Source organism: Plectropomus leopardus, chromosome 22 (assembly GCF_026936395.1).
Source record: "Plectropomus leopardus strain MGB_pleo_1.0 chromosome 22, ASM2693639v1, whole genome shotgun sequence".
Lineage (NCBI taxonomy): Eukaryota > Metazoa > Chordata > Actinopteri > Perciformes > Serranidae > Plectropomus > Plectropomus leopardus.
The window spans coordinates 859094-870865 of record NC_142197.1 but is presented as its reverse complement, the minus strand read 5'-3'; the positions used below and the strand labels follow the sequence as shown (position 1 = coordinate 870865).

Here is an 11772-nt window from a genome sequence, read left to right as displayed (position 1 = left end):
GTTGAATCATTTTCTGGAAAGAGGTGAAAGTATTAAAATAACAGTACCTCAATTAAAAATAAATCTAAAAATGAATAAAATTACTGCAGTTTACTTCTTCTCACTCCTTTTCGAATTCGTGAAGCGAGTTATTTTGTATTTAGACATTTATTTTGCTTTAAGTTTTGTGCAATATTTTCTTTATTTCCTTTTTACATGTTCGAAATAAATAGAAATCAGATCAAATCAAATCAAACTTTTAAAACACCATAAAATAGCTGCGTGCCAAACAACTCCGCCCCCCCTACAAAATGTACTCGATTACTTTCCACCCGGATGTCCTTCTAGTAAAAATAGTCAAACAGGTAAAACTAAAATAATCCCACTGCTCCTGAACCTCTCCCACTGAAACTCATAACTCTCCTCTGTGTCACACCTGAACACACACACACACACACACACACACACACACACACACACACACACACACACACACACACACACACACTCACATACACGCGCTCCTGCCGGCGGTGGGCGGAGCCTCCTCGCGGTTTAAAGTGGTGCGTAACGCGCCGCCGTGGTGTTTTTACGCACACGGAGCGCAGCGCAGCAGTTGGACGTCTGAGGAGAAATTCTTTGAGTGAAAATTTTCAGAGATAAATGTTGATGTTTTTTCTCTGTCCGACTTTATGATGAACCATCCGAGGAGCTGTAAGGTGAGTCAGTGTGTACAAATACTTCAACAAGTTCATTTTACTCGCTTTTTTTTTGTTAAGGTGTAAAGTGGATTATGGAGGGTTTTTTTTTTTTACTTCAAAATAGGAAATGTCACTTTATAATTTTTATAATAATCAACTGTGATATATTTATGTCACAGTTTTAATATACATGGATAAATACACTGGAAAAAATACTGCAATGTAGTAAAATACAGCTGAATATATGGATGGACTGGTAGTTTCAACTGTTTTTTATTTACATGATTTTTTTTGTAATATATAAAAGAAGTAGAATTAAAGAGAGTATTTTTTAGGACACAGCAAATATACTGTCTTATTTCACATGTTCCAAAGTGCAAATATACAGAATTTAGACATCTGTGTCAATATGGAAGACCTGTAAAAAAAAGAAGAAAAAAAGATTTCTGATTGATTAACCCTTTGAACCCTGACAAAATTGTCTTGATTTAATTAAAATAAAAAAGACAAGTAGGTCATGAACAATGAAAGAAGAAATGACCAAAACATTTTTGCAAGGCTTAAATAAGAAGTACGGGGAAATTATCTGAAAAATAGAAAAGCTTTAAAAAAAACATTTTTCTAAATCTGAAAATTTCTTGAAATCCCCAGAACATTTCTCAGTTGCTCATTGCCTTTTTTTCCAATATTTTTGAAATAAATCAAACCACTTGGCTCAAGACTCAAAGGATTAAATATTCATAAAAGGTATCTGAAAGCAGCACAAGAAAAGTGACATTGCTTCGGGTTTTTAAGGGTTAAAAGGTGAGATAGCATGAATGATGAAGCGTTTTTATTGTCCTATGATGGCACGGTGTGCACAGATTTTAAAAAATATATAAATTAGGTGATTTTTGACCCTTTAACCTAACAAAAGTCCTCAACATATCTCTTTTCCCCCCTTTTTTAAAAACTTTCTCATATTGTTTAATTTGGATGCTGTTTAGACGTCTGAAGAAGTCAAACTTTCCAGAGCAAAGACACGCATCCCAACAAACACATTCATTCACTATAAAATCAGACACATCTTTTGCAGTTGTGAATGTCACATGCACGTCGTTTTGTGCAGCAAAGATTTTCTGCTGCTCCTTTTTTAAATTTGATAATTGTGCAGAAAAACTGGGTCAAAATAAACAAAAAAAATCTTGAAAATAACAAAAACACTGGACAGAAAAAAAACCTTTTCTTAACCCAAAAGAAAGGCTCCGGAAAAGGTAATATTATTTTGCCATTAAAATGGCCACATAGGCCCGTGAGTTTGTGTAAATAACACAGCAAAAATTAAAAAATCATTTTTTTAAATTAATAAATGAATCATATGTTACCCATGTGTTCTTGGTAAATGTAACCTGGTTCTGCTGGTGCTTTAATAACCCAAAAACACTGAAACATAAGAAAAAAGACAGATTTGTTGTTGTTGTTTTTGAGTCAGACAGAAAGTTAAAAAACTGATAAAAACTGGAGTTTGGAGCCGCAGTTTTGGGCTCGAGCGGCATCGTCTCAGCATCAGCAGGATTTCTGCTTTTACAGCTAAACTGTTTTTCTTGTCGGCTCAGTTTTTGGCTCCAAACATCAACCAGGAACTATTTGATTCTTGTTCTTGTGAAGTTTTTTTATCGCAGCAGCATCATGGAGGAATGTGCGCGCTGGTTTCGGCTTCAGGAGCTGGTTTTACAGCTTCCTGTTCCAGGTGAACTGGTCCCTCAGGTGTGTCTCTGCGCCGTCACCAAGTTTACAGCAGCAACAGGCGGAAAGTAACTGACTACATTTCCTCACTTTTTGGTAATTGTACTTGAGAATTTTTCATTTTCTACCAAACATTCCTCGACTCCAGCACTTTTTAACCCCTTGAAACCTGATCCAACATTTCTCCAGCTGCTTTTTGATGCCTTTCACGAGCATTTCAGCCTTTGAACTTCGAGCACATCGGAGATTTCTTTCAAAGAACACAGAAAAAGGCAACGAGCTACTTAGTCATAAATGTTTCACAACTCGCAAGAAATTAGAAAATTACTGGCGTGATTTCTTTCAAAATCTCTATACATATATATATATATATATATATATATATATATATATATATACAGGGAAAAATCTCCAGAAAACTCTGTATATAATTATTAAAATTATATATTTCAAATGATGATTTTAAAATATTATTATTATTATTATTGTTGTTGTTGTTGTTGTTGTTAAAATCTTATTTCTTTTTTTTTCAGATTTTCAGGTCATTTTTTCGCTATGACTTTTTTTTTGTTTATTTTTGTTAATTTGCTTGTTTTTTAAAAAAAAAAAAAAAAAATTCTCAGGTAATTTTCTGGTACTTTTTTTTTTACTAATTTCTTGCTTATTTTGAGTAATTTTCCGTTCAGTTGTTGCCAAAACAGCTTCTCAGATTTATCTGGTGATCCTCTGGAGGGGCCCGAGCCCTGGTTTGGGAACCACTGGACTGAGCTTACATAGTATTACCATAATGTATTATTTATTGTATAGTTTATATATATAGTATTATAGTAATTACAAGTATTTAAACTGGGATTTGACCGCTCTGACCTTGACTTTGGACTGTCAGCTGACGCTGTTGGACGTCTCTCTCTGTGTCTGCAGACTCTCGTACAAAAGACGATTATTCTATGATTTTTCGGAGCGACACATCATGTGATTGTGGACCCTCAGTGAGATGTCCCGATGACCTCTGACCCTCGCACCATGGACCTCCGTCTGCAGGGGAACCCTCAGCTCCACTACGGGGTTAACGGGGGCGCAGGCCGAAGCTCCAGGCCGAGCGTGAGTATCTGAAATAAAAAAACACCAGATTCGAGATCCTCTTGTGCTTTTATGTCACTTTGCAGAAAACTTGATACTTGATGTCCTCTGAGCTCTGCAGCAGCCTCGTTCAAATATTACAGAAAAAATAAAACGACATATTCAAACATAAAATAAGAAAATATTTTTCCAGATAAAACAACTGTAAAACCAGCCATGCAGTAAAATTACATGTAAATACTTTTACGTCACATCATAATGTCATAAAATCCTATGAACATCCTAAATCTTAGAAACATTCTAAAATCTTAGAAATGTCCTTAAGTCCGAGAATTGTCCTCAAACCACTGAAATGTCCTAAAATCCTAGAAATTTCCCAAAATCCTAGGAGTCTGAGAATTGTCCTCAAATCATAGCAATATCCTCAAATCCTGGAAATGTCCTCAAATACAACAAATGCCCTAAATTTCCTAGAAATGTCTCAAAATCCTAGAATTGTCCTAAATCTTAGAAATGTCCTCAAACACCAGAGTAAACGTTTTTTGTGTGGACGCAGGTTGGTGTAATTACAGCTGGGCGTCCTGTGAGCTGCAGCTCCGTCTCGTTCACGTTCTTTTGTTTCCTCAAAACGGTAAACACGGCAGCGTATCGGATGAACAGCTGATTATTGTCTCTGAGCCGTGTTGACACAAAGCAGCCACTCATGACAGACGCTGAGAAATTACACCTGCCCGGCAGCCTGATCCCTCGCCGTGCCTCGGGGATGACATTCATCACAGAGGCACAACACGACCGACCGGTCGGGCCGCAGTTTTGTAGCTCCTGAGCTGCTTCGCCACAATAGACGGCGGCGAGAGCGGCTGAAACCGGCTCCACCGTTTATCTCTGCTGGTTTCTGTTGGCTGCTGCTGCAGGTGTCTCTGTGTCCGTCTCCAAAGTCAAAACAAGCTTTAACCTCGCTGTCAACACTGATGTCAGCAACAAACCGCCGGCTGAAGGTCATCACCTTGAAATAAACCAAACGAGCAGCTTCCTTCAGTCTGCTGCTTCTCTAATTGTAGTCAAACACAGTCTGACAGCAAAACTCCTCATCGCCAAACTCTCTGCTGTTTCCAGGACTTTTCCAGGACTTTTCCAGGACTTTTCCAGGACTTTGAGGCCAATTTTAAAGACCAAACATTCTCTGAAACGACCATCAGTACTTCTTATCAGTTCTTTTTCAACACTATATGACAGCTTTAAAAATATATATTAGTTAAAAAATGAATTCAGAACAGGATTAGACTGAATATTGAAATATGACTTAGGGACGTTTCAGAAAAGGCTCGACAGCTGAGTTCCTCCTGATGCAGCTGAGCTACATAAATAACCTCCGTCCTGAGCCGTTTCATCGTTGTCACAGAGGATTACCCGTTCCCTTCAGCCGTGTGATTCGGCTTGAAAAAGCGTCCTCGATCTTTATCAGATCTGAAAAAAGGCCTCAAAGTTAAGCAGGACAATAAAACGTGTGGTTATTTGATATCTTTTTGTGTTATTATCAGAGGCCGCTCTGTGCGGAGGTGAAGCAGAGAGGAGAGAGAAAGGGCCGTCTGAGCTAAATTTAGGGTGGGAAAGCCGTCTGGAGGAACAAACCGGCCTGTGTTCGGTCTGTACACTCGACTACTGTATGAGAGTCACAGAGGAGCGCTTCAACACGGCGCTCCCTTAATGAAGAGAAAAGAAATTAATATACAATATTTTCCAAAAACTAGGGAAAAATGTCCAGAAAACTTCATTTATAAATTTAATCATTAAACATCAAGAGATATTCTACAAAATAAAATATTTATTTATTGTTATTTTTCTTTTTTTTTTTTTAGCACTTTTTTCAGGTCATTTTAATGTTTTTGCTTTTCTTTACTTGTCAAATTTGTTGCTTACTTTCAGGTCATTTTCCTGTAACTTAACAGCCTCCGACGAAGGGAAAGATAATGAAAAATGTTTTTCAAAAAAATGTAAAAAAATCTTACTTTAAACTAAATGTCGTGCCGTCCCTTTGTCTCAACAGGAAGATGATGCACTCAAGTTCCTGAGCCAGGAGGAGCAGGAGTGTATCCAGTTCTTCGAGGAGACCATCGACTCGTTGGAGGACAGTCTGGAGGAGAACGACCGGAGGCCCCGGCAGGTGAAGCCGCCTGCGACAGTCGACGGACGCCAAACCACGAGCGCCCTTGTGTCCTCCCTCCTGGGCAGATCTCCTAGTCCCAAAGACCAGGACATTATTTACCTGGTCCGCCCAGAACCGGACTTGGTGCAGACCAAAGAGCCGAACTTCAGTCCCACCACTCCAGGTACCGTACAGCAGTTTGTTCTTGTGTGCAGGTTTGTAGTCAGAGTCTGGAATTTTTTAAAAGAAATTTAGGCGTCAGAGAACCACAAAGTCCTCTTTGGCACTGACCAGGAATACATTTCTCGTGCTGAGATAGCAGTTTGTTAAATACTCACCGTGGTACGTTTTCAGTTGTATCATAGTGCCACCAGGTTGCTAAAACCCCCAAATTACTTCAGTAGATGGGTTTCCATTAACCCTCAAAGTGTGCCAAATTGGATGCCAACCGCCATTAAACCCAAAGAAGAAGAAAAAGTACAACAAAGTCACGTGACGTTCTACAAAACACGACTGTATGTGTGTAAGAGACCGAGATCTTCTTAACTCTGATATGAGACAAAGAAATTACAGTGATATTAGGTCAGCTTTATTGAGCCGCTGCAGTACAAATAAATCTGCTAATGTTTCCATCGCCATGGTTACTGGGATGTTATCGCTTGAGGAAAGTCGCGTTACATCATGAGAGAAGTCATAGAATATGACTGAATGGAAACCCGCCTAGTGCCTGCAACAGTCCAGAAATCTTGTACCTTTTCCCAGATCTAAACTTTGCATTTTGTTTCTCACAGATTTTCAGAGTATGGTGCAGAACCCCGAAAGACACTTTGAGGTGAAGCCGAGGCGTGATCCGGACAGCTTGCCTTCTGAGTACAACGCTCCCCTTCCAAGCTTTGGGCCGACAGACAGCCAGTCGTCCTACCATCCTCCGGGATGCATCCCCACCCCGGTCCTGATCGCCCAGCAGATAGCAGAGAACCAGGCAGGTGGAATGTCGAACCTCCATCCCTCCACATTCCTCCGCCGCTGCAGCCTTGAGTCCGACAAGCCAGTGAGCCACAGCAGCGATCCCCACAGTAAACAGGGTCCTCCTACCTTGGCCAAGCCTACCCGCTTTCCTGCTAACATCAACGTGATCCTCGGCAACAAAGAGCACCAGAACCAGCCACTGGCCAACGTGAGCATCCAGGAGCGGCGGGCGCAGATGCTGGCAAACCTAACGGGAACGTCACACCCTCTGCTGCAGGAAAACCTTCAGCCACCCGTGGAGGAGAAGGCTCGAAACGCTCCCACTCGAAGCATTTCCTTCAAGGACCCGTCACCAGACAAATCCAGGATGGAGGCTTTGTCTAAGCTGGGCCTGAGCAGGAACCGAGCCATGTCTGGGGGCGTATTGCTCCTCGCCGACCCAAACAGCTCCTCTCTGGATTCTCTCACAGCTGCAGAAACCAGCGCCAAACCTCTGGAGGCCAGTGATCCCCCAACAGCAGAAACCAGCATCAGAGTGCCAGAAGCCAATGTCACAGCGCCTCTTCAGAGCCCGATTGACCGAAAACCAGAGATTCTGCCGACAGATTCCCTAAAAAGGTACGAAGACGGGAACCTTGAGCCGAGTCCCTCGCCTCCGGCGGTCACACAGAGCAGCTACTCTTCACCTCCTTTGGAAAACAAGCCATCTTTCTCTCCTCCACCTGAAGTCACCTTGGTGGAATTTAACAGCTACGGAGGGAAATCTATCATGGTCAACCCTTCGCTTTCCTCCCGGAGCGAACCTGCAACTTTTCCAGCCAGCCCTGAACCCAAAACCCTCCCACCTGCGCTGGCTAACCCCAGCGAGTTTAACCACTACGGAGGAAAGACCAAAGTCATGACTCCTGCTCCTGTGGTCGTGACCAGGAGCGACCTTCCCGATATCCTTAGCTCCCATATTGACAAGAGTCATTCCTTGCCCGCCAAATCGGAACCGCAACACATTGAGATTCGCAGTTACGGAGTAAAGAGTCGAACAATTAACCCGTCCGCCGGGGTACACCGCCCGTCAGAAAGCCTTACAAAGAGCGTCAAAGCCCCGGCTCCAACCCCGGCCCCAAGACCTCCTCGTCACTCCTACCACGGCGCTGTAGCTCCCCAGAAACCGGCGCTCCATGAACACAAGCGCAGATCTACCTCCCTGTTTCGTCCCCAAGGCATCACCGTGCAGTTTTCTGGACGGGGAGCGACAGATGAATCGCGTAGGGAGGCGCTAAGGAAGCTAGGGCTCCTGAAAGACTCTTGATAAACTGTGGACATGAATTCTTCAGTCTGAATCTCTGGTGTGGCTGAAAAGAGACGTACTCAAACACAGGACAGACCTGCACAGCCAGTTCTTCACTTCCTGGCCGTAAAAAAAAACTGACAAACGAGTGTGACGCTCTGCAGCTGCTGCACACTCGACATTAGGTGGGTTTCCATTACAGATTTGCGCATAACTTTAGCAATATTTTCGAAATTGCGATCAAACACAATAGGGAGATGACTGCTTTTAGGCAGATGAACTGCTTTACTTTGCCTCCAACTCAAGACGCCGTATACCTCCGCACAAGATATTTTGGAACAAACTGAATCTGCAAAGAGAAGCATCGTCTTCACACGGGAATCTAATAACTTTTGGTGTCAGGCTGGTTGTGAAAACTGGGCCTCATTTATGAAAACATCTTAAAGAAAAAGGTTGGATATTTTGTGAATTGTTGTTATTGTTGATAAATCCCATGAAAAGACTCCCACTGGTGACCTTTACCCATTTTCCACCAAAATTAGCACGTTTTTTTAATTTCTCTTTTAAACATGGGAAAATCACCTGAAATGTGATACACTCCATGCTTATTGCCAGTAGAGCAGAGCTGTGTACATGGCTCTGCAGTAGACGAGAATGCCTATTTTTTTTTTTTCTTTTTTGGTGTGTCTTGTTTGACATCATGGACAGGCCGATACAGACGAGCCTAGTGAAAATATTACTGTGTTTACTTCTTTTTCCTTTTGGTCTATACTCGGTGTTCACTTCTACCATATTTGTGCACGTTTTCTGAAAACTTGTGGATGCAAACATATGGAGCGGTACCATCGTAGATGGTAGAGGCAGTGTGGCGTACTTTCAGCAAGATACAACTTTAGGATGCTTTTTGGAAATGGGACTGAGTTTGACAGTTAAATAGATGTTTACTGGGATTTTTTATCGGGTTTTTAAAAAAACAAAATTGGGCATCCAGGCCTTCAGGGGCCCCAAAGCCCCCCATGTGACACCTGATTTGTGGTAATTTTATAATTTGCACATTTGTTTGGTTATTTCCCAAAGAATTATATGAATTTAAATGAAAAAGTTATAAGGTTCCACATTTATTTTTGGCAGATTTCGAGGCCTATCTTGGTCATGGCCTTGTGTCAAAATTATTATTATAGGTTTTAAAACTTTTATTAAGTTTTAAAATAAATTTGTGCTTAAAGTTGCCACAAACACTACAGACTTCATCTAAAGCAGGATTGTTTCTAAGGAAATGATGTGAAACCGGGGGGGTCGGTGGGGGCCCAAAGCTCAGTTTTGACCCTGGGCCCCTGAGGAGGCTGATCAGGCCCTGATAAAAATATTTGTTTTTAGCTGCAACAACTGCAATCTACAGTTAATGAGCAGCTAATTAAGCATGAAAGTAATTTAGGTGTCAAAAATTACAATCTTTGTGCTGCAAATTGAATTTTAAATCTTTAAAATATGTTTTGAAAATACTCCGTAAAGACTCAGTCTCAGTGTGAGTTATATTATATTATATTTGTTCAACAGTGTCACCTTCCTCCTATCAGATATCAGCAGAGTGAATTCATGTTCGTACACAGGCTGTGAAGTTAAACGGGAGACTTTTACTGGTTTGTTAACGGACTTTGGGCTTTTTTTTTTTTTTTTCAGCAGTGAATTTTTTGGGGGTTTTTTTCTGTCAGCACTTTGGGTCAAGAACAAAGTTGAAGGCACTTTTCTTTTAGTGCACTTTTATTACTTCTGAAATGACTAAATTATGTTGTGAAGAGCAGAAAAGTTTTACGCAGATTTATGAAAGCGAAGAGTAGAGGATGCATCTGTTTTATTGTGTAAATCTACAGTGAATATCGGTGGAATAACAATGCCACAGAGCTGTGTAGAAAAATGTAAATGTGAGCTACAGGATATTTTTACTCGAGCCTCCCACACCAAACCACAGACTGTGGAATGACTTTGTGGGCACGACTTTTACTTTTTTACTACGCAGAGGGAGTACTTTGAAACGGCTCTTTAGGGATGGGCGCGCATTGTACAAAACACAAGCACTAAAAACCACAGAGAGTCCCGAAATACACCCGGATCTCGCCTGTGTGCTTCTGTCCTCGTCGAGCTGTTTGTCGACGACTTTCTGTGTTTTATTCAACTGTTGGATCTGCATCAGTGTGTGTGTGTGAGTGTGTGTGTGAGTGTTATAAAAACAGGGTTCCCACAGATTTTCATGGATGGAATTTCAAAATATTCATAACATTTTTTTTCTTGCCCCATTTGCCTGGCATTTTTCAAACATGTCACATTCAAACTTTATTCAAATTACTATTATTTTACGGTAATTGGAAGGTTAGCCACGATCACTATAGCTGATATTATTTATTATTATTTGTTATTATTTCGATACACACAAAACTGTTGACATCATCTTTTTTCTTGTTCTATGTTCAGACAACTTTCACAATTTCTTCTGTTGAAACATGCAGAAAAAGGTGATGAGCAACATAAAAAGAAATGTCCAACAAATCGCGAGAAATAAGTAGATTTAGAAAATTATTTCCCTCTTGGTTTTTGTTGTATATTGTTTATTTTTCTTTTCTTTTTTTTCAAAATTTTCAGCAAATTTTTTTGTACTTTTTACTAATTTCCTTGCTATTTTTTTTTCATAGGTTGCTTATTAACTTATTCTGATTTTTAAAGGAAATCAAACTAGTTCTCTTGGGTTTCAAAAGGTTAATAATTCAGTGACTTTTCCAAAACTTTCAACGATTCTTCCATGACTGTGGGAACCCCGTAAAGACTCCGGTTCTCTGTAGTTCACCTACAGTAACTTTTGAAGTATATTTTGTGTCACACGGTGCTCGTGTGAATGTTGGGTTTTTGTGAATATTTGTTTACAGACTCCGGTTTCTCTGCAGTTCAGCTGCAGGCGTGTTGAAGTATCTCATGGTGCAGACAGACAGACAGACAGACAGACAGACAGACAGACAGACAGACAGACAGACACTTTATATAAGGACACTCTGCTTCATGAGGACGTGTTTGTGCACACAGACGTGCACACAGACGTGCACACTCTGGGGATTTAAGAGTGCATGTGGTGAAGAGGCTGCTGTAAACTGTATAAATAAATATGAACTCTGCTAAATAAATATGTATGTAATGTTAAGTTTTTGTCATTAAACAGAATAATGATAGGTTTCGGTCTCATGTTGTTTTTTTGTTATGAGCTGTGAAGAGTGAACGCGTGCTGATCAGTGATCGGCCCGGCGGTGGAATATTTCACCTGAGGGGAAACTTACAGGTTTTAAAGGTGTGTTTGGAGACTTAAAGGGGCATCACACTGGTTTTACACTTAAAGGTCTGTTTACTTTGCACAGGGCTGTTTTTTACTCACTGACAGGAAACATTTTACTGCACAATTGATCACTTTAAGTGCATTTAGCTGATAATACTTACATACCTTTATTCATGTTAGATTTGGAGTATTTCAGCCTCCGCCTGAAGACTGTGTCTAAAACGAGGTTGAATGTGATCTGACACATTTTGGGTGATATGCTTTATAGTTTTTTTTTGTGGAGATTTAAAGATTGGCGTCACTCTCTTGTTCAGTAAACATGCGGCTGCAGCCGGCTCGCTCAGCAGAAAGACCGGAAACAGCTCGCCCGGCTCGGTCTAAAGGAACAAAACTCACCGAGCAGCAGCTCTGACGCTCTCCGATAAACCGCAGATTTTAGATTCATGCTGAATGTCTTTTTTTTACAGGCTCTATTGAGGTTTTCTAATGAAGCTTTGAAAACTATCGGCCCAGTTTTTGTGAATCTTCTTGGTGAAAGGCTGAAACGTGGATCAGGAGAAGAACCCTTTAC

General features: G+C 40.8%; 1 protein-coding gene across 1 annotated transcript; it reads left to right on the top strand.

Moving 5' to 3' along the window:
• Positions 1–573: 573 nt before the first annotated feature.
• On the top strand, positions 574–11100 carry proser2 (proline and serine rich 2). The gene is made up of 4 exons (XM_042510967.2): positions 574–698; positions 3327–3506; positions 5533–5815; positions 6423–11100. The coding sequence occupies exons 2-4, from the start codon at positions 3408–3410 to the stop codon at positions 7904–7906; spliced, it is 1866 nt and encodes a 621-aa protein (XP_042366901.2). The 5' UTR covers positions 574–698; positions 3327–3407; the 3' UTR covers positions 7907–11100.
• The last annotated feature ends 672 nt before the right edge of the window (positions 11101–11772 follow it).